At 43.2% G+C, this 20,150-nt stretch overlaps 2 protein-coding genes across 3 annotated transcripts in view; one reads left to right on the top strand and one right to left on the bottom strand.

Moving 5' to 3' along the window:
• The window catches only part of LOC108787304 (high-affinity choline transporter 1-like), a 19,841-nt gene extending 18,586 nt beyond the window's left edge, over positions 1–1,255 (top strand). For both annotated transcript variants that reach the window (XM_018556817.1, XM_018556816.1), the window contains one exon: positions 536–1,255. In XM_018556817.1, the coding sequence (XP_018412319.1) occupies positions 536–1,036 (501 nt within the window). In that variant the 3' untranslated portion in view covers positions 1,037–1,255. The remainder of the gene's footprint in view (positions 1–535) is intronic.
• An 11,112-nt stretch (positions 1,256–12,367) lies between these two features.
• Positions 12,368–19,691, bottom strand: LOC108787300 (transmembrane 4 L6 family member 1-like). Its single transcript, XM_018556810.1, has 5 exons — positions 19,521–19,691; positions 17,906–17,971; positions 14,886–15,031; positions 12,599–12,791; positions 12,368–12,490 (listed from the first exon to the last, which is right to left on the bottom strand). Exons 1-5 carry the CDS (start codon positions 19,689–19,691, stop codon positions 12,368–12,370), a joined length of 699 nt encoding a protein of 232 aa, XP_018412312.1.
• Positions 19,692–20,150: the final 459 nt, after the last annotated feature.

Below are 20,150 nucleotides of genomic sequence, written 5' to 3'. Positions count from 1 at the left end.
CTACAACCCCCTTTTTTTTATTGCGCTCCACCAGATCCAGACTTCCAAAGCCAGTGAAATGCTAACGACATAAACACATTGCTATGCTTTAAAAATGTGCGTAGCTCTTTTAAAATGTAAGCCTAACCGCGAACAATAATCCTCCCTTTAACCCTAACTCAAACAGGAAGCCTCACTGTAACCCTAACACTAATCCTCACACTAACCCTATCTGTAACCTCATCACTCATAGTAAGTCTCCCCAGTGTAGACTTAACCCCTGTGTGCATATTCACTTCTCATATGAAGGGATCCTCTATGACAAGGACTAACCCCTCTGTGCCAGAAGATACCAGTGCCGAATCTACTGTTCCATGCAATTCCACATACTATACTAAACATTGGCACTCACACATAGATACTAATGGACATGGAATGGCCAGCCCAGGCTGATAGACTTTGATTGACATGCACTAATAGACCCTAAACATGAATATTGATGGACACAAATTGATTTTTGAACATGTCCCTCATTTCCTTTTCTCTACGTTCCTAGGCCTCTGACCGAGAAGTTTTGTGTATCATGCGCCTTTCCATGATCTTGCTGGGCTCAGCAGGTACAGGCTTGGCGTTCCTCTCAAACTCTGTGTACGACCTGTGGTTCCTGAGCGGAGAACTGGTGTACGCCCTTTTGTTCCCTCAGCTTTGCTGCGCCCTGTTCATCCCCGGCATGAACACTTATGGATCTATGGCTGGATTCTTCCTGGGATTTGTTCTCCGGCTCCTGGGAGGAGAAAACTCCCTTAAAATTCCGCCGATGCTCCATTACCCAGGTTGCACCTTTGTGGACGGGATCTACGTGCAGTTATTTCCCTTCAAGACGTTTACAATGCTGGTCAGCCTAATTACCATCATCGTCACTTCTTATCTGACTCAGTTTATGTTCATGAAGAAAAAACTTTCGATTCGATGGGACGTGTGCAATGTGTTTCACAAAGAGCTGCCACATCCGGCTCCACATGAACTGGAGGAGCTAGAAACGCTCCATAACACCTGAGGCCAATCCCAAAAAGCTCTCAATGACTTTTACCAACTTTTTTTCCCCCCCAAAAATACTTTATGCAATAATAATATTTCAATGTAAATAAATTCAAAGCAATAATCAGTTCTATTAGGCAATATGTTGCTATGCCTTAAACATTTACATTTGTCTTTACAATGTAATAAGAAGATGTTTAGTTACTGTATATGTATTCATAATGTGTACCGCCACAATGCCTGGCTACTGGTTTAAGGAAATGTATTAATTCATTAAAATAATGAATTTTTTTTTTTCTTGTGTTAAGTAAAAGAGAAACAAAATCATTTTAAACCATATGCCTCTGTAACTTTTATATGTGCATACTGTGCTCTCTATATAAAAAACACAGCTGTACTTATTTGTTTTGAAACAACCACTGCCAGCAGCAATAAGTCAATCAGGTCTGATTTGATTGTAGCTGTACCTCAGGCAGATTGAAAAGACACAAATTAATGTAGCTCTGCATTCAGTAGAAACATAATTAAAGAGGTATTCAAGAAGTACTTGGTTTGACTTGGAAGCAGCCTTTTGCAAGCTCTGTACAGCAAAGCTCAGGCTGGGGGAGCAGGTGTTATAAAGGTGAAGAGCAAAAACTTAGCGTGTTATCAAAGTGACACAGATGGGTAAATAGAAGGGTAATATGCTGTATGTACTCACAGAATAAAAGGTAAATAGCAGCATGTACTTCAACAGCAAGAGTTCGACATGAGGAAGCTGTGCTACCAACTGCTCTGAAGGACACTGCTGCTGACTCTACTCTGCTGATTCCAACTACAAAGAAGATTGCCCAGAGAACCAGAAGTGTTGCCCAACTTAAGTCGGGTATACACACTTCTATTTTTTCCATTCAATCCAAGGACCGAAGGAAAAAATATAACAGACTCCTCCATCAACGCTTACAGGCATTGATGGACAAATCCTCAGCTGTTCCCTTTGTATTCTGACAATGGCCATTGGTGAACGGAGATTGGCTGATTGGCTGCTTGATCCTTAATCGAGGAATACCAGGCAGAAGGGTGCTGACAGCGGCACCCATGCAGTGAATTTTGCCAGTTTCATCAAGAACTATGTGAATTTCGATGGGTGTATACATCCACCAACCCTGCAAGAACATTGCTTTGTCTTCTCCATTGACTCCTATGAATGAGGAGCAGTGCCCAATCAACAGTCCCCCACCTACCTGCTTCTCAGGGCAGGCTGCAGGAGTACCAATGTAACTTCCACGGTTCAATGCCATCCTCACTTACTACTGTTGTGAGTGCATTTTATTCTTTTTAGGAAACATTTTCATTCTTTTATTACACTTCCACGCATTCTTAGTTTTTACTTTCTTGTTTCACTTTTCAACCTAGAATATGGTATAACATGCCCCCTGTGCTAATGGCCATCTAATCAAAATAGAAGACCCTTGCTGCTGTGCATATAGTACCCTTCTATTTACCCATCACTTTGATATTGCACTTGGTTGCCGCGCTCCTCTTTATTCAATAAGTAACACATAACACACAAGTAACACTTACCACAGAGCTTCTTTTTTTAAATGTCCTGTCAAAGGGTAAGCAGGGGAGAAGACCTGTGTTCAAGTGACACTAAACTCAGAAGGTAAATCTTAAAAATACATTCACGTACCTTAACTATTAAAAAAATGTATCTTATTTGTGTATCACTCGGCTGTAGATCCTCAAATCATCTCTGAATTGGTGCTGACACTGTCCTTCCTTTTGGAGGGGGGCTACTTGTGTTCCCCATGGTCCCTGTGTGTGTTGTAAAGTAGTCACCGCTCCAAGCTCACTCCTGTGATGGACTACAATCTCAATACAAATTAGTAAACTAAACGTGAGATTGGAGGATCTACAGCCGAGTGATACACAAATAAGATACATTTTTGTTATTATTTAGCTACTTGAATGTATTTTTAAGATTTAACTCCTGAGTTTACTGTCACTTTAAGGCGGACCATTACCCAAATCTTTAAAATAACAACAAAAACACCTTTAGAATTGTTTAGTAATGACAATCTACAAACACATACTTCTAGATAATTGCCGGCTTTGTATTCTTTGCATTCCTTATTTTTCTTTTCTTTCCCATTCTTCTGACCATGTCAACTAAGGGCAGGTTTCCAGGTCTCCCTTTACTTCCTGGAACTCTGAAACATGTGAAGGACATGTGACCATGCACATCATCTCAGGGGAGGAAAATGCCTTTCCCTGAGATCTCATGAGATTACAGATGAGATTTCCCAGCAATGCTCTGCTGATGTAACCTTCCAAAGGATGCAACGCTTGGGCACGATTACATAATTTGTGCAAGAATTGGACCAGGAAGTGGATGAGCTCTATTTGTAAGTAAATGAAAAACAAGTTTGTTTAACTAATGGATGTATAATGATTTTAAATCAGCATGCAGAGCTTCACGCTGCTGTGATTTTTTAGTGAAAGGGGGTAAAGGTCTACTTTGTGTTATGTGTGTGTTATGTGTTACTGAAAGAGGATCTTGCACCTTAGTTTTAAAGTCAACTCATTCAAGGTGCCCCCCCCCCCCCAAAAAAAAAAAAAGAAAGTGCAAAAAAATCACTAATATAATTAAATTTTCCCTTCCATCCATAATGCCTAGGCAAGGGTAACGTCAACCTCCTTCCGGCCAGATCTTGAAGAATATTGAGCAGTCCAAATCTCATGAGAAGACAATCCTGCACTGTGCTACAGTGTCTTGCTGTGAAATTTGGGCTATTTAGCATTACCCAGGACCTTGTCAGCAGGAGGATCATATTAAAAAAATGAACCTTCTCTGAGGTGTAAGGTCTGTTTCAACTGCAGCAGAGAAGAGTCAAGTCTTCTCCCTTGCCAGACAGGGCTGTGCTGTGTGGCAGAGATGTGTAAATCCTAGAACTGTATAGACAGATATACAAATCCTTTGACAGTTAAAAAAAGCTCCCATATTTGTATTTTCAATGTGTATTTAGGTGTTTGCATGGAGTTCAAGATCTAAAGTTGTTTCTGCACAGGCAATTGCTTCTCTGATGAAGCTTCTGCTGATTTTTAATATCGAATATTTCAAAAATTATAAATAGATGTTGCACTTATCTTCTGATTTTGCCACCTTCACCCAGAGTAATCAAATACATTCACCAGAGTTATAGTTGTTATTGCATCTAGAGAGGACAATACACACATATATTCAGATCCACGGTTATCATCTGTGATGACAAATGTAAACAGAAACAAGTGCTCAACTTGCAATGGATCCATTTCTCCACCTCCCCTTATGTGTCACGCCATCGTTACTAGGGATGCACCTATACCGGTTTTTCGGTATCGAGTACAAATACCGATATTTTTTTTCAAGACTCGTCAATACAAAATACCAATACCGGAAGTCCCATTAAGAAAGCCAGGTGGCGTGTAATGACTCGCCATCTGGCTTCCTGATTAGCTGGGAAGCCGGGCTGCGTGTAAAGACTCGACACCCGGCTTCCCGATTAGCAGGGAAGCCACCCCCATCCTTCTCGTCACTAGGTGACGAGAATGCATGAAGCTGGCTTTCTAACCAATCAGGAAGCTGGCCGCCGTGTAATGAACTCTTCCCAGGATGGAGTAATTGGGCCTGAGTAGCCAATGCCTGGTCTGAACACTGTCACGTGAGGGAGGGAAAGATGTAATCTACTCAGTGTAATTAAGCTCCGCAATGGAGTGATCCAATGGAGCAACAGAGTGAGGAGGGAGCTTGGAGAAGCTGAGTATCAGTGGGTCCATGGGTAAGCTATGAAGAGACTCAGGGCTCATATGGCTGTCTCTGCCCCAAATGGGCAAAGTGACAGAATTTCTTTATCTCCCTCAGCTTACAGGTGGTTATAATAAGAATCTGAGCAGTCATCAGCCAGTAACAGGCAGAGTGTTGGCAGTACAGAATCTAGTCTGAGAGATAGTTAAGGTACTCCTACGTTTAGTGTCACTTTAAGCTGGACATACACTGCTTGAATTTCTGCTGATTCCAGCTGTGGGTGGCCTTGTCAGCACCACTTGGCTTTACAGAAGTCAATTTATCAATCAAATTTTTGCGAAGGAGCCATGTGGAAAATTGTTAGATGAACAGTGTCTGCATGCAATCATCCATGGGTCCCACTGGCTGCTGAATACAATAGACCAGTGAAACATTCCCCCCTCCACATTGTTTAGTGTGGATGGGGGAATCGACTGATTTCACTGAGTCAGCCCCTGGGCAATCTAAAGGTGTCTGGCCAGTATTAGGCTCCACAATTGAGGGTAACTGACCTACAGTGGGTGAAGTCAGAACTTCACATCTACATACTTTTTCTGCATAAATGATTCAATAAACATTGTAACCAGAGATTATGTAAAATAGCAAGACAATCAACTAGTATTTTCAGATAAAGATCAGCAATGGCAACCCCCATATTTCTGTTATGACAGTTACATATATGAGCAATAGAACAGAGACCCATTATCAGCTTTAAGCCCAAAGCATACAAAGGAAGCTCCAAACACAACCAAGACTTAGATGCAATGTTATTTTATTAATCAGACAGAAACATTTTGCTTACAGACATTTTTCAAACTAACGGTTGTGAATAAATAGAGTCACCAATTATGAAAACTAGGGATGCACCGATACTGATACTGGTAGTCGTACTCATCCAAATGCTCCGATACTGGAACTGCTGGTCAGAGGGAAATTACCTCTGACTGGTGTTCTATCAAAATGGCCAACTTGTCGAGATCTCCAACTCGTGACGTCACGTCCGGTGACTTGCCAGTAGGAGATTTCGATGAGATGGCGCTAGTGCACCTGCACCAGCCATGAAAGTTTCAGAATCTACGTTGAGTTTTCTAATTCCCATCAGTGCGCCTGTGCAGCTACAAAATCCCCATTGAGTTCCCCAACTGGGAGCTCAGGCGCGGTAACGCTAATTGCAGAACTTGATACTGCTCTTGGGTGGCTGCGCAGGCACACTGACAGGAGTTGGAGAACATGACCCTCCGCCCGGCATCCTGATTGGCCAGGAAGCCGGGCCTGCACTACCTCAGGATGCCGGTACTCGATATTGGTGAGTACCGATAAAGGAATATTGGTACTCGATACAGAGAGAGCAGTATCGGTCCATCGCTAATGAAAACACATCAATGAATATAAAAAAATCACAGCACATGTATGATCTGTTATTATTTTAAAAACAGTAGCAGGGCCATACTGTTGCTTTAAGAAAATTAACATTTATAAAGCACAGCAATGGGCCGAACAAATGTGCTTGTTACTCTACTGGCTTCGGCAACAAAGTAGGAGGAGCACTATACTTATGAATGAAAGCAGAAGATTAAAAAAAGTCATTAAAAGAACTTGATCAGGTGACCTGTGAAAGTGATATGACCTGCCTACCTTCAATTAATGAGAGAGAACTTTTAGGCAGACCACAGGCTCCACAATGTAGCATGCATTTTATGATTGGGCTATAAAATGCAGAACACGATGAAGACTAACACTGCAATATTTATAGGGCAGCGTGAATAGCGATATCTGTTCTCCTCTATGTCCCCCATAATGGATGAACACTAGAGATAGTCAGATAGTGTGTATCAGGGAATTTTCTGATTGGCTGCATTCACTGTTCAGCCGATATTTTCCAGAGCAACTCCTTCTGCTAAAGTCGATTCAAAAATTGACATGCGCCGAATGGAGGGGTGCCAACTAGGCCACACACTGGTCAAATTTCAGTCAGCAGGACTCGACCTAAATTCAACCAGTGTATGGCCAGCTTAAAACTGTAAACTATCAATTGTGTAATCATGTCATTAGTAGTTGTCTAGTGCCCATAGGAACACCATAATTGGGAACACTCTATTATGTAAATGCCAATTCAAAACATTTAAAACACCTTTTGCTCCTCAGCTTATTGAGACAGTCTGCCACTTCTCATTTCAAATCAGAAATCTGAATTTATTTCACTAGATGGCAGTGTTGAGTCATCAATGGATCAGTGACAGTAGCACATGGTGCTCCTTCCACAATGGTAACTGTCCAGGGTCCAAAAAGTTCATGAGACACATTTCATTTTTGAGACTGATAACTGTACCCCACAAGACCCTTCATTGTGATCACTAGACAACTGCATGTTACCTTGTCCATCATGTGAATGTCTCTGAGTGACGGTACTATGTTTTATTATTATTATTATACTACAGGATTTATATACCGCCAACAGTTTGCACAGCACTTTACATAACTGAGGGAGACAATACAATTAACAATACAATTTCAGTACAGGAGGTAGGAGGACCCTGCTCGTGAGAGCTTACAATCTAGTAGATTATTTATTATGTCCAATCAAATATTTATTTGTGGAGGAAAGGAAGAATTTTGCGATTGCCTTTAGCAATTTTCCCTTCTCACTAGGGATGCACCGATACCGACACTAATATCGGTACCAAGTATTTGGGCACGTACCCGTACTCGCCCAAATGCTCCGATGCCTAGCCCGATACCCGAACCTCCTGTATCAGGAAGCTGGGCAGAGAGTCATTACACTCTGCCCGGCTTCCTAATTGGCCGGGAAGCCGACTGCATGGTCTTGGCTTCCCGGCCAATCAGGAAACTGGACGGCGAGTCATACCCGCCCCCCGGCTTCCTGATTGGCCAGAAAACCATCTTCATGCTCCCTCGTCACCTGCTGACGAGGGAGCATGGAGACGGCTTCCCTGCTAATCGGGAAGCCGGGTGGCGAGTCTTTACACGCCGCCTAACAAAGTCCAAATCCCATTCGCACTGCCACGGTCTCAAAACCACAAGGTATATGTGGTGCCTTGGTGACCACACGGATGGCGTGCAAAACACTAATAGTAAATAAAAGTAATTCACCGGCACACACTTGAAGGGTTTTCAGAGTATTTATATGTTTATTCAATACCCAATGTCACACCGTATGACAGTATGTGACATTGGTTATTGAATAAACATATCAATACTTTAAAAACCCTTCAAGTGTGTGCCGGTGAATTACTTTTATTTACACGCCGCCTGGCTTCCTAAATGGGACTTCCGATATCGGTATTCGGTATCGGCGAGTAGACCCAAAAAAATATCGGTACTCGATACCAAAAAAACGGTATCGGTGCATCCCTACTTCTCACCATACCCTATGTGGTTATACCGCCATAAATTAAAATTAATTTTACTGTATGCTCTGTGAATGAGAACCTGCAACAAATATCATGTAGGTGTTTTCGCAATCTGGCTGCAAAAATGGAAATGCACTTGAGGTGCTTCCTCTGTATGTCAGACAGAGCAATTGATGTCCATGCTGCTGACTTTTGCAAGGAAGTCAATCATAGGACAAAAGAATATAATGATTTTAAATCTATATATAAAGCAGAATCTCTGGCCTGCCTCAAAGTGGACATTTCACTGCCTATTTACTTTTGCCTCTTGATCACCCACCTCCTTAGTTACAGATGCTTTTCCCTGCTCGCCCAACACCAAGATTAGGGATGCTCTAAAAAGATACATACAGTGCACTCTGGTATCCTCCTCCGAATAGAATGTTACCAAGATGTTACATCAGCCACCTGACCTCCTTCCACAAATGCGTTTCACCCTTTATTGGGATTAGTCACCCAGTTGAGGCTGAAACACGTTACAGGAAGGAGGTCGGGCTGGTGGAGTTATTTCTTGGAAATAAACTATTAAGTTAATTGAATTTGCACTTTATCTATCTTTTTGTAGAATACTGGTTGGTGTGGATGGACTTGTACGGAGATGGCACCCGGAGGTGGAAAGACAATATTGCACATACCTAGAGCTGAGTGTTATCGGATTAGTTGTGACCCAGAGTAGAGAGTCATGATGGTCTTTGTCAAAGCTAGGGACCTTCCCCATGCTCCCAAGCGACAGTGTTCAGCTGAAAAGCTACCAAGCACCGCATCATTGGACAAATGGAAAATAAGCCCATGGGACTACTTGGTAATTCATAGGGCTCCAGCAGGCAAATGTGAAGGCAGGGGGTGTGGGAAAAGTAAGAATTTACAACTGAGGGGCTCACAAAGTTCCTACCTAAGAGCAGACACCACAAGATACCTATTATTACCGTAACTAGCCATAAAACATATTTGTGCCCCTCTCTGATAGTTTCTTTTTGTTACTGAGACCTAACCTGACTTCATGGCCACGACCTGCCAATTGCCATTCCATTGTCCATTTAGTCTTATTGGATGGTGGACTGGCCATGGGCAGGGCTTTGCTCAGGGAACGTCAGTCTTTGGTAACTAAACTAAATTAGACAGAGACACAAAGATTGTTTTCTGGCCAATTAAAACATAGCTAAACTTTTGTTCTTGGGTTTAGTTATGCTTTCAGGTAATAGCAGGCATTACTTTTAAAAATTTGCATTGGAGTACGTGTTCATTTTAAGATGGAAGCAAGGCATACATAATGAGAACATTTGTCTGACTTTATGTCCACGAATAATTAAAAACTATATTCATAATAAGGTTTGTAAAATATTAAAATATGTTGATAAGGTCTTTCACATTAAGAAGATCACAGTTATAGATGTCTAAAAAAAACCTTCAAAAACACTAGACATTTCCTCCAAAATATAATATATAAGTGTTCACTTTTACTATGGTGAAGATTGTATTAACAAAACTCCTGGTCCCCACTGTTTCTGTACACATATTGATGGAGGATTAGGCAACAGCAGTCTAAAAAAAATACACAGAAACAATGATTAAAATAGATATACGGTATGCGCAGGGCCCTCCCTATAATAAGGCTATTGCCTCAGGCAGCATCCCTTTGAGTCACGTGGGGGTCAGCAGGCAGAGCGCCATGACCGCGCTGCTGCATAATGTTTGCAGTGTGCCTGCCACCCCCTTTCTGGCCAGAGCATCCTAGGTTGTGAAGAGCTGGGTGGGGAGATGTGTAAGGGCTTCGTATCTCCCTGCCCAGCTCTTAGCAACCTGGGATGCTCTGGCCGGCATCCTACCCAGCTCCTGGCAACCAGTGACATCACTGGTTGCCATGAGTTTGGCAGGATGCCAGCCAGAGCGACCCAACCAAGTTGCTAAGAGCTGGGCATGGAGATACGGAACCTTACACATCTCCCCGGTCAGCTCTTATTGGCATCACTCTTGTAATATCTGTGAGACTGTGGATAAATTCAGGAACAGAACTGAAAAAGAAGGGGGTAAAGAATCTACTGAGAGGAGCCATAAGCCTATCTGCTGCTCACAGGGCCATTGATAGGGTAGTACAGGCAGTACCCACATACTGGGCCCAGGCCCCATTCGGGAAGCAGGGGCATCTAGGCCTGGCACGGGCTACCTGTGAGTGGCCACAGTGCAGTGTCTATTACTTGGTTCAGGGAATCCTGCCCTCTGGGTTAAGACCCACCCAGCTCACTCTTCCATAGATTGGAATGATGAAGCTCGGGCTATGAAGCTTTTGCTTAGTCTGGGCAGCTGGGCAAGGTTCCGGGGAGGAGCACATTAAACTACTGCAAAGCCAATGTGAACTGACAGGTGGGAGGGGGGCAGAAGAGGGGAGATCCACATCACTGTCAAAATGTATCCAATAGAAATGTTGGGGGGGGGGGGGGGGACCTGTCAGGTAGGCTGTATGGGGCCTCATGATTTCTAATGGCGACCCTGGCTGCTCATGTAACACACAGCTATCTTGTCCTTCCTTGCAACTTTTTGATTGGTGGGCTGCGAATCCTGATGACTGCTCTGCATACAAAGCGAATAACATGCTTCCTCTATTCATACGTTGGTCCTTATGTCTGACAGCACTGGGTCTATAGGAGGTTCCCACCCACTTTATTCATGTCCAAGGAGGTTACTCTACGGCTGTATTAATGCTTACAGAGCCAGATTAAGATTAGTGAGAGCCCTAGTCAAAGTCCCCCTTTTACCACTCAGATCTGCAAAGCAAATCCGTATATACTGGCTCCAGTCATTCATATGTGGGCAACCATTTGGAATTCCCTCTACTGAAATCAGACTGGAACAAGAGGAATATCAATTTGGCTGCCAGGAGTTAATGCACTTACAAAATTGTAATTCTTTACTATGGCTGCTTCCACTAATTAACAGTCATTACATAGTTACATAGTTACATAGTTACATAGTATTTGAGGTTGTAGAAGGATTCTTCAAGCTGATGTGATATGAAGATACTCGCTGCAATGTTACTGATCACATTACTGCAAATGAGGAGTCTCTAAGAGCTTGTGCACTTGGCCGTATGAAAATATAGCAACTAGGCAACCTTGATATTCCACAGACTGAAGAGCGGGATGAACTAGGGAGTGAATACCTCTGACATTAAGGGGTCCATTTATAAACAATTCACAGAGCCATTCACCCTGTGAATCTCTGCGAAAGTTTGTTCCATGCAAATACATTCTTGGTATATTTTCTTTTCAGATTGAATGTCATGAAATGTAATACCTCATTATGGCCACTAGTTGGAGCTGAGGAGCAAAGGAAATAATTATTTATTTCCTATGCTGCTCAGCTCCAGCTAGTGGGCATAATGCAGCATTACAACCAGTATTACAACCTGATAAGAAAATATACTAATAATGTTAATTTTTGCCTCTATTTGCAGAAAACAAACATTCACAGAGATTCACAGGGTGAATGGCTCTTAGACGAGTTTATAAATAGACCCCTAAGACTGATAGGTGCGGGACTTCAGCTTCTGATTCATGCATTCATGGGCATTTACACTTTTAGTTGGAGATTTTGTGCAATGTGTGGTGAAAGATCCAGAATAGAGATGTTTCCACAGTGCATGTACATGCGGTTTTTCTGCATTTACTATTCCTTTTTATGAGCCTACAAAACAAAAATCATGCTACATGTCCATTTTTAAAACAAATGCACAAATCTGCAGCACATAGGTGTATGCTAGCCATATAGAAATGAATGGGATTTCTTCTGGAAATGTATTTCCATTCAATGAAACCATTAAAGTGACATTAAACTTTCCTTTTTTTTCCTTTGTATATAAGGGAGGCACAGATCATGTCCAGATCTGTTCTTATATTTAAATTTTTTTTTACAGTTCTAATTTTCTAGTGGGTCCCCGCATCACCGTCCTGGCTGCCACCTGCATGGATACCACCAGTGGCTAAGCGACTGCTATGGAGGCGCCCGTACGTGCGTGTTCTTGCAGTGGCTGTGTGCGTCCATAGACACACACAACCCTGCGGCAGGCCACACCCCTCCTCTCCGCCCAACAGGTTGATTGATGGCACAAGGAGGCTATGGCTCCTCTGCCCTCAACCTCCTACCCCATAACCAGGTAGTTCGGGATGGAGGATCGCTGCGGGGACCGGCAATGGTGACATGTGGCACTGACAGGTAAGTGTGAGGGGGACGAGGGAGTCCGAAAGATACTGGACATTTTTACCTTAATGCAGAGTATGCATTAAGGTAAAACATGCCCAGACCTTAATACTACTTTAAGTGTGACCAGCCCCTTATACTGCAGGGATGACCATTATTAAGAGTACCATACCTCGACCTTCCTCTTCCTCAAGCAGGTACCGCAGATCACCCCGATGAGTCCATTGATGACTTGTATGAGACAAAGGATGGCCTCAATGGCTGAGATTCCCAGCGTAATGGAGAAGAGGACAACATTCCACAGCACAACATTCTCTGGAGTCTTGCAGATGCTCCACCTGTCCTGATTAAACAGGTAATTCTCTCTGTGGATCAGAGACACGTTCATTCAATGAGTATGCCAGCCAACAAATCAGGTCAACCAGTAAACAGCTAATCCTACAAAGAAAACATTGCAATGTACAATTTATTTTATAGTAGATAAGTACATTGTGTTGGAAATGCAACAGCACTGATTGTATTGCTGACATTCAGAGATGTAATATTGTCTTTTGAGCTGTAGATGGTGCTGTGGTGCAGTGTTGGTCTCTATGCTTATGTATGTTTATTCATGATATATATACATATTCTGTATGCTTTGTAGCACTCACCTACTAAGGAGCCGCTAGAATAACCCGGGTCATCACTAGTTGTCTAGGGGTTTTGGTCTTCAGCTGCTCCATTAGCATTTAACCGCCCTCTTCTAGTGCCCACAAAGCTGATATCCACTCCAGTAATGCAATGCTGAATAACTTTAATTCATATCTTCATAATGGGGAGAGAGGGTATAGGGATCCTAGATGTCCAGGGTGTAACAGACTCCAGACTGAGCAGGGATGAGCACAGATCCAGATCACAGATCAGCAGGAAAGATACCAAACTTGTTCCTGAGGTCCTCTAGATTCTGGGTACCTTCAGTAGCCATCCACTTTCCTGGATCACTTCTCTCTTCTCTGACAACAACACAGGCCTCCTCCATAATTGAGGCCCAGGGAAACACTTCCCACACTCCAGCCTCTGCTCACCCACAGGCCTCAGGCCTAGACAGGGGGCGGCTGTCCTCATAAGCAAGTAAAACTTAATTCAGCTTTCCTCAAGATCTCAGTGCTTCATCTAAACACACAACCAACACTTTGCTCCTTTTCTCTACTCAAAATCAACTCCAGGGACATAAGGAAATACCTGGTACTTGGAGCATATGACTCACTGTATGTGACACCACTGCGTCAATTAGCATTGCCACTCAGGGAGTCTATAGCCCTGTGACAGCATTTATTCACTCTTGGAGGGTGAATGGAGCAGGGGGGCTCAATTCACCCTCTGAGGCTCGGTCCACCCTGTTTGGTCAATTAATGGATGGTAAGGCAAAAAGTTAAGTATATGCTGCTCAGTTTTTGATAGCTGTTGGGAGAGTTTCTTATGTCTCTCTATAGGTGACATTTATTTTTGTGGTTGAGTCCTTGGGTCTGCATCTGCACACCTACTGTGGCCATTATAAGGGGCTCCCAACATCCTGGTTTGATTTCTGATTTCTATTTCTATTCATATGATGGAGAATGCAACAGGAGAGAGGTGGACGGGAACACCCTAAACCCCCTTGGGGGTCAGGAATACCTGCAGGGGCGGACTGGGCCGGGGGGCAAGGTGGCAATTGCTCCCCGGGCCTCTCTGATGCCACCGCGAACGGCCCCTTGACCCCCGGCCGCTGCCACCTGCACCCGGCCACCCGCCCTCCGCATCCGACGCGGCTCTCAGAGCGGGAGGGGGTCAAGTTGCCGCACCATGGGCCTCTGGGTTGTACTTGCCCCCTGGGCTAAAAGTTGCCAGTCAGCCCCTGAATACCTGAATGTTGAAAAAGTTTAATTAAGTATTTTGTGTTGACTAGCTGGACAGCTATAAATTGATCCCATCAGCTGCCATCTCTTATGCTGTTCAGAAGCAGGGTTGGAAAGTATGGCATATAGATCATATATAGCTGACCTGTAAGTAGAAACAGGGCTGTAGCTACCATGGGGCGAGTGAGGCACTCGCCTCAGGCGCAGCTGAGAGGGGGCGTGGCCAGGGCCAGCCTGGCTGCTCCCCATGGCACCTGTTGCCATGGCCAGCACAGGGCGCCATTGGCAACAGGGGCGCAAGACGTCCAACACAACTTCTCCTCGCATTCCCCGCTGCATGGGCAGAGGACTCTGTGTCCTCAATCTACTAAATGAACAGAAATTAAAAATGTTTTTTCATCACATCACATCACATGACGCCGTGCGTGCGTGGCATAGGGGGGCACAATTTTCTGTTCTTGCCTCGGGCACAAAAGGAGCTAGCTATGGCTCTGAGTAGAAAATCACTTTTAGGCAGATTAACCCTTTAAAAGCTATTACAGAACTCTGCCCCAGCAATAAACTTGTGTCCGCTGTATTACTTACTCATCAGTGTCATTCCTGAAGGGGTATGTGTATTCTCCATCTCCTGTGTCACAACGAGGACCATGAATCAAACCCATCGCTGAGATTATCACACAGTACACCGCTCCCACTGTGCCCAGTGCGGACAGAATGACAGACAGGAACATCTGACAAACCACAAACACAAGACCTATGAGCGCTGCAGTAATACTCTTTGTCAACATTCTCTTTGTCTTTACTTATTGTATTCTTTTATATAGAGCCAGCAACATTTGCAGCTCTCTACAGAACTATTACCATCAGCCCACAGTGTTCCATAACATCTATGTGATGTCCTACACCAAAAATAGAACAGGTTCTGTAAAAACTTCCTGGGAACCTTGTACTTAGCTTACCGCTTACAGTCACTTGTTTGTGCGTAAGATGGCATGAAATCACTACAGAGATCTAGGTTAATATTTGGCCAGAGGATAAGTCAACCATAACGTTTTTGGATTGTGTGAAAAAGCCAGAGCATAAAAAACCCCACACAAACATAAGTAGAACATACAGTACAGACTCCACGCCAATGATGTCATAGTGCATTGAACTGGAAATTAACTTCTCACGGTGTCATTTGGCTGGAGTAACGGCATATCTTTTTTTAGCAGGTTCTTAAAAGATTTTGATAAGCTCACAAGAGAAAAAGAGAGAGCTCTACCTCTTTCCTCCAATGCGGTTCCATGGAACACTGGTGCACAACCAAGGCTTCCACCAGCCGTTTGTCATAAACAGTAAAAAAAAATGTTTTGCACCAGTTCTTGATCCAATAAAGATCTAAAGCCATAAAATCAGACATGGCAGTCCCAATTAAGCATTTCAGCCAAAAGAGGCCTTATTCATAGCTCTGATAAGGCCTCTATTGGCTGAAACATGTTAGCGTGACTGCTATTTCTGGTCTTCAATAAATAAAGACTATTTTTACTGGATCCAGAACCATGTGCAGATACTTTTTCCACTTAAAGAAAAACATAAAGACGTTTTTTTCCAAATTAACCCTTGCAGTGAGGCTATCCCTGTACTGCAAGGGATAAGTGCTCCTTTTGGTCTAGGGGCAAAAATAAAGAAGATATATTCACCCGTGACATCAGGGAAGAAAAATCTTGGACATTCAGTATGTTCAGGTAGGCAGCTGATCTCATTTTGTGGGCACATAACATTGCTGAACCGAGACCTATTTTCCAATGGAAGGCTCTTACCTATCTGCTTACCTAAATCCAGGTGGTGACTTTTTTTGGACAGGCAGTGTATATGCATCTTATTATCCAGTAATGTCATCTATCATAGTGATCAACCAATAAAAGAAGGAGTGGGAGGTGGCAATGAGTTGGCTAGTGTAAGGGACACTATAGTACAGACCATGTTCTGAATTCCTCATTTTCAACAAGACTGGATCTGAACTCAAAAATTTGCTATGTTAAAGGAACATTTAGCAATGTCAATTGTGCCAAGGCAGAAGCTAGAAAAATATACCCTTTGTCTTGAATTTTTCCTGAAAAATAGCAGAGCACTTCCTGGTGTAAGGGGGGTTAGACACTCCTTTGTAGCCTCATAGCTTATAACTACAGTGTGTGATTGGAGGCTTGAGATTCAGCGATGACACTACTGTGCTGCGCACTGTTCTCTTTGCTGAATGCTTTGTTGCTAGGAAGCAAAGCCCTGCTTCTATACAGAGGCACAGTGCAGAATAAAGCATAGTAAGCCAATAATGGGGAAATGTTCAGTTGCAGGAGGACCACAGGCAATACTAGTGACTAGTTCTTTGTGCTCACCCTGCCTTTTCTAGCTTTCAGAGTTCGGTTCCCTTTTAAACCATTTTTATTTGCTGTGGTAGTTTATTTGGTCTTTGGCACAGTTTGAGTTCTGGCAGATTTGTATTCATGGTTTTGGCAGTGCTATTTTATCCACCTTAACTTCTGCTCTCTCCTTCTCATTTTGCCTTCAGACAATGAAGCTGGCTACTATGGTGGAATTAATTATAGCTGGTGAGGACAAATGCTCCAACACTAAATCTCTAAAGCATCCTCAGATATCTCTAAGAGTGTATGTTCATGGATCTTGATGCAAGAACTCGGATCTTCTTTCAATTCAGACAGGGATTATCCCTACTGTGTTCCAGTCAGTAGATCTAAAAGACTTAGGGGGCTATTCACAGAGGAGGAGAAGGATCCAGCCATAGCTTTGGCTGATCCTTCGGCTCTCTTCGGGCACCGGAGCCCTTCGGTTGAGTTGAACCGAGGGGCTGCTGTACGGGCTATTCACTATAACCCGTACAGCAGCCGAAGGCGGTCGAGCAGCTCAGCCGAGCCGAAGGCATCTGGCTTGTCTCGACTGAGCCGAAGTGACAGCCGAAGTGGGGCGAACGGCCGGCCAAAGGCTGGCCTTTCGTCCCGTAAATAAATGACAGCTGTGTGGAGCCAGCCGTGATCTCACGGCTGGCTCCGCCCAGTTGTAATGACAGATCAAGGCCCCAAATGAACTGGGAACACTAAACTGTCATTAAACAATAACAACTGGGCGGCGCAAGCTGTGACGTCACGGCCAGCTCCGCCCAGTTGTAATGCATTGGCCAGGACCTTCTAGAAGACTCTAGCAGGTGCCGGCCAATAGGAAACTGTTGGGCGGAGCTAGCTGTCACTGCTAGCTCCGCCGAATAGTTTTTGTTAAATCTATTTATTTATTTTAAAATTTTACTATTTGTTTACATTTTTTCAACGTTTTTTTTATTTGACTCTTTTCATCCATTTACTATTCTGCTCGGTACCACAGAGAATAGAATAGGGGCGAACGGCAGCGAGTGAACTGCCGGAGCTTCGGCTCAGCCGATCCAGATGTTGAGTCGAAGTCCTTCTGCATTTTGGCTCAGCCGAACCTGCAGAGCATGTTCGGCTGACCGAAGTGCAGCTGATGTGCGGATGAAATCATGTATATATAAAATTTTATATAAATATCACATATTTTTTTTAAATCTTCTTGTAAGCTTAATGATTAGAATTTCTTACCCCACATCTGTTAGCGCAGCATCCTTCTCCTCCAGCACCAATCATCATAAATGCAGGTAGGAAGACCTGAACAACAGAGCAGCACATATTGTCAAAATGCAAATACTTTGTGTTGCCTACATACCATTATTATTCCTATAATTGATTTCTGTATGCCCAGGAGCCCAAGTGTACACTATCCAGGGACCTCATGTTCTTCCCATTTTGGAGACCAGTTCACTGTGAGATCCTTTAGGCTGGGTTCACACATAGGCGTATCTAATATGCGCGTTTGTCGCGCGTATCTACCGCGATTCGCCCATAGGCCATCATTGGTTTTCATATGTTGAGCGTTTTACAGAGTGTAGGAACTTGCTGTAAAACGCCCAGGTGTGAACCAGGCCTTACTGGCCAGTAGTTTGCTGGTGGGCCGGTAATATGTTGTGCCTATAGGCTTGTAAAACAACCTTGCTCTACTCCCCTTTCTTGTGCCTCAATGTTCTCCTGAAATAAAAACTCAGGTTATCGCTTTAATTTATTAGTAACCTCTGTTACAGGTAGTACTTGTATCCAGCTGTATAATAAAACAAATGAATAGATGCTCAGCCTTGGGATGGAGGTTGCTTTAATTTGTTTCATTAGCCAGCTTTGTACCAGTGCTCCCTGTTACATTACGCTGCATTTTAGGGACATAGAGAGGTGATATCAGTCAGATCAGAGATGGATGGAGAGGCACTGTGACATGTAACAGGAGTGCAGGTAATGATGATTTTCCATGTATTCCCTGTGTTTGATCATCTGATATGTGATTACTTGACAGAGCAGAACGGTTGCATGGGGAAGCACTGTTCCTTGCGTTCTGCTTATGTATTACAGTACCTCTATGCTTATGCCTTCTGCATAATTTCTCACTGCACATGTGGACATAACATTTGTTCCCACATCCTTTGCATTGTAAAATCCAATTTGAAGTATATGGGGCTTCAGTGTTGCTTGATCTGCTGGAGCCTTTAAATATGTTTTTGAAGTGATAGCCAGCACTCCCATTAGGATATATGTTTAACAATGCCAGGCTGGAGCTGAAGGGTACTTTGAGGGCTTGTTTACATCACTGCATTGCTGTAATGTGTGGTAAAACAAATGCGTTACTGCAATGCACCAAGCACGCTGCGATCCATTGTGATGCCATTTATTTTGAATGGCATCACAACGCATCTACAAAACACACTGGCAGCACAGTGCACCACAACACACAATGAGATAAAAAGATGAGCTAAAAAAAATAACACAGTAGGAGCAACTTTTACTGCATTGGAGTCCAAACAAAATGAATGGGCTGCAGTAACGTAAATGCATTACCACAATACTACTACTACTATAATATACTACTTGATAGCTTTGCTTGCTGTACATACTGCTCTATAGACAAAGGTTCATAGGCTGATGCCCGTGTGAACAAGGCCAAAAGATGACTGAATGCAAAAGCAGATGGGCAAGGAAACAGTAATAAATACCTTCTATCTGACACCCAATATATTTCATACATTATAGTCTTGGTGATGTAAAGTCAATTATATACGCTCTTTTCAAAAAGCACAATAGTCTACTTCCCAATAAAATATGATTTTGTTCTTACCAATAATCCAGCTCCAACGATTCCATGGAAAAACCAAACATAGTCTGTTATCTGATCTACCTCTAAAATATTCCCATTTGGAAAGTACAAGAGAAGGTTGGCAACGATGGCAAGGATTCCCAATGGGAAGAGGAGTTTCCCAATTATCTTTGCACATTTCCCAGTGCACATTGTCTGGTAAGCCTGAAACAATAAACGACAGTGAGAATTCATCAGTTCTGTCTGAAATTCTAATGGCTTTACTATCTTCTTTATCTTCAAGGCCTGCTCCACGAAATCACATCTTTCACTAGCGAGGGTTACCAAGCTGGAGACAGTTGTATATGCATTTACAGGACCCTTTTTAAACATCCTGCTGCCCTTAGGCTTACAAATTCCACCTCTTGAAACATTCAATTACTTAGTAAAAACGAATACTGGAATGAGGTATTGAAGGAAGCATCTTATTTTATGACTGTCCAGGATAACAAATAAGCTACTTGTAAAAACTGCTCCAGTCCAATGAGCAATGAGAAGAGGCAGAGGTTGGTGACTCAGAAGGGTTTGAAGCTCAATCATTGTGCTAGCCAGGCACATAACATTTCCAGCATTTGTCAGAGGCCATCAATCTCTTTTTATATATTTTATATA

This window comes from Nanorana parkeri, unplaced genomic scaffold (genome assembly GCF_000935625.1).
Source record: "Nanorana parkeri isolate BGI_ZX_2015 unplaced genomic scaffold, ASM93562v1 scaffold254, whole genome shotgun sequence".
NCBI classification, from domain to species: Eukaryota; Metazoa; Chordata; class Amphibia; order Anura; family Dicroglossidae; genus Nanorana; species Nanorana parkeri.
The sequence above is the reverse complement of the archived record's forward strand: the minus strand, read 5'-3'. Positions and strand labels throughout refer to the sequence as shown.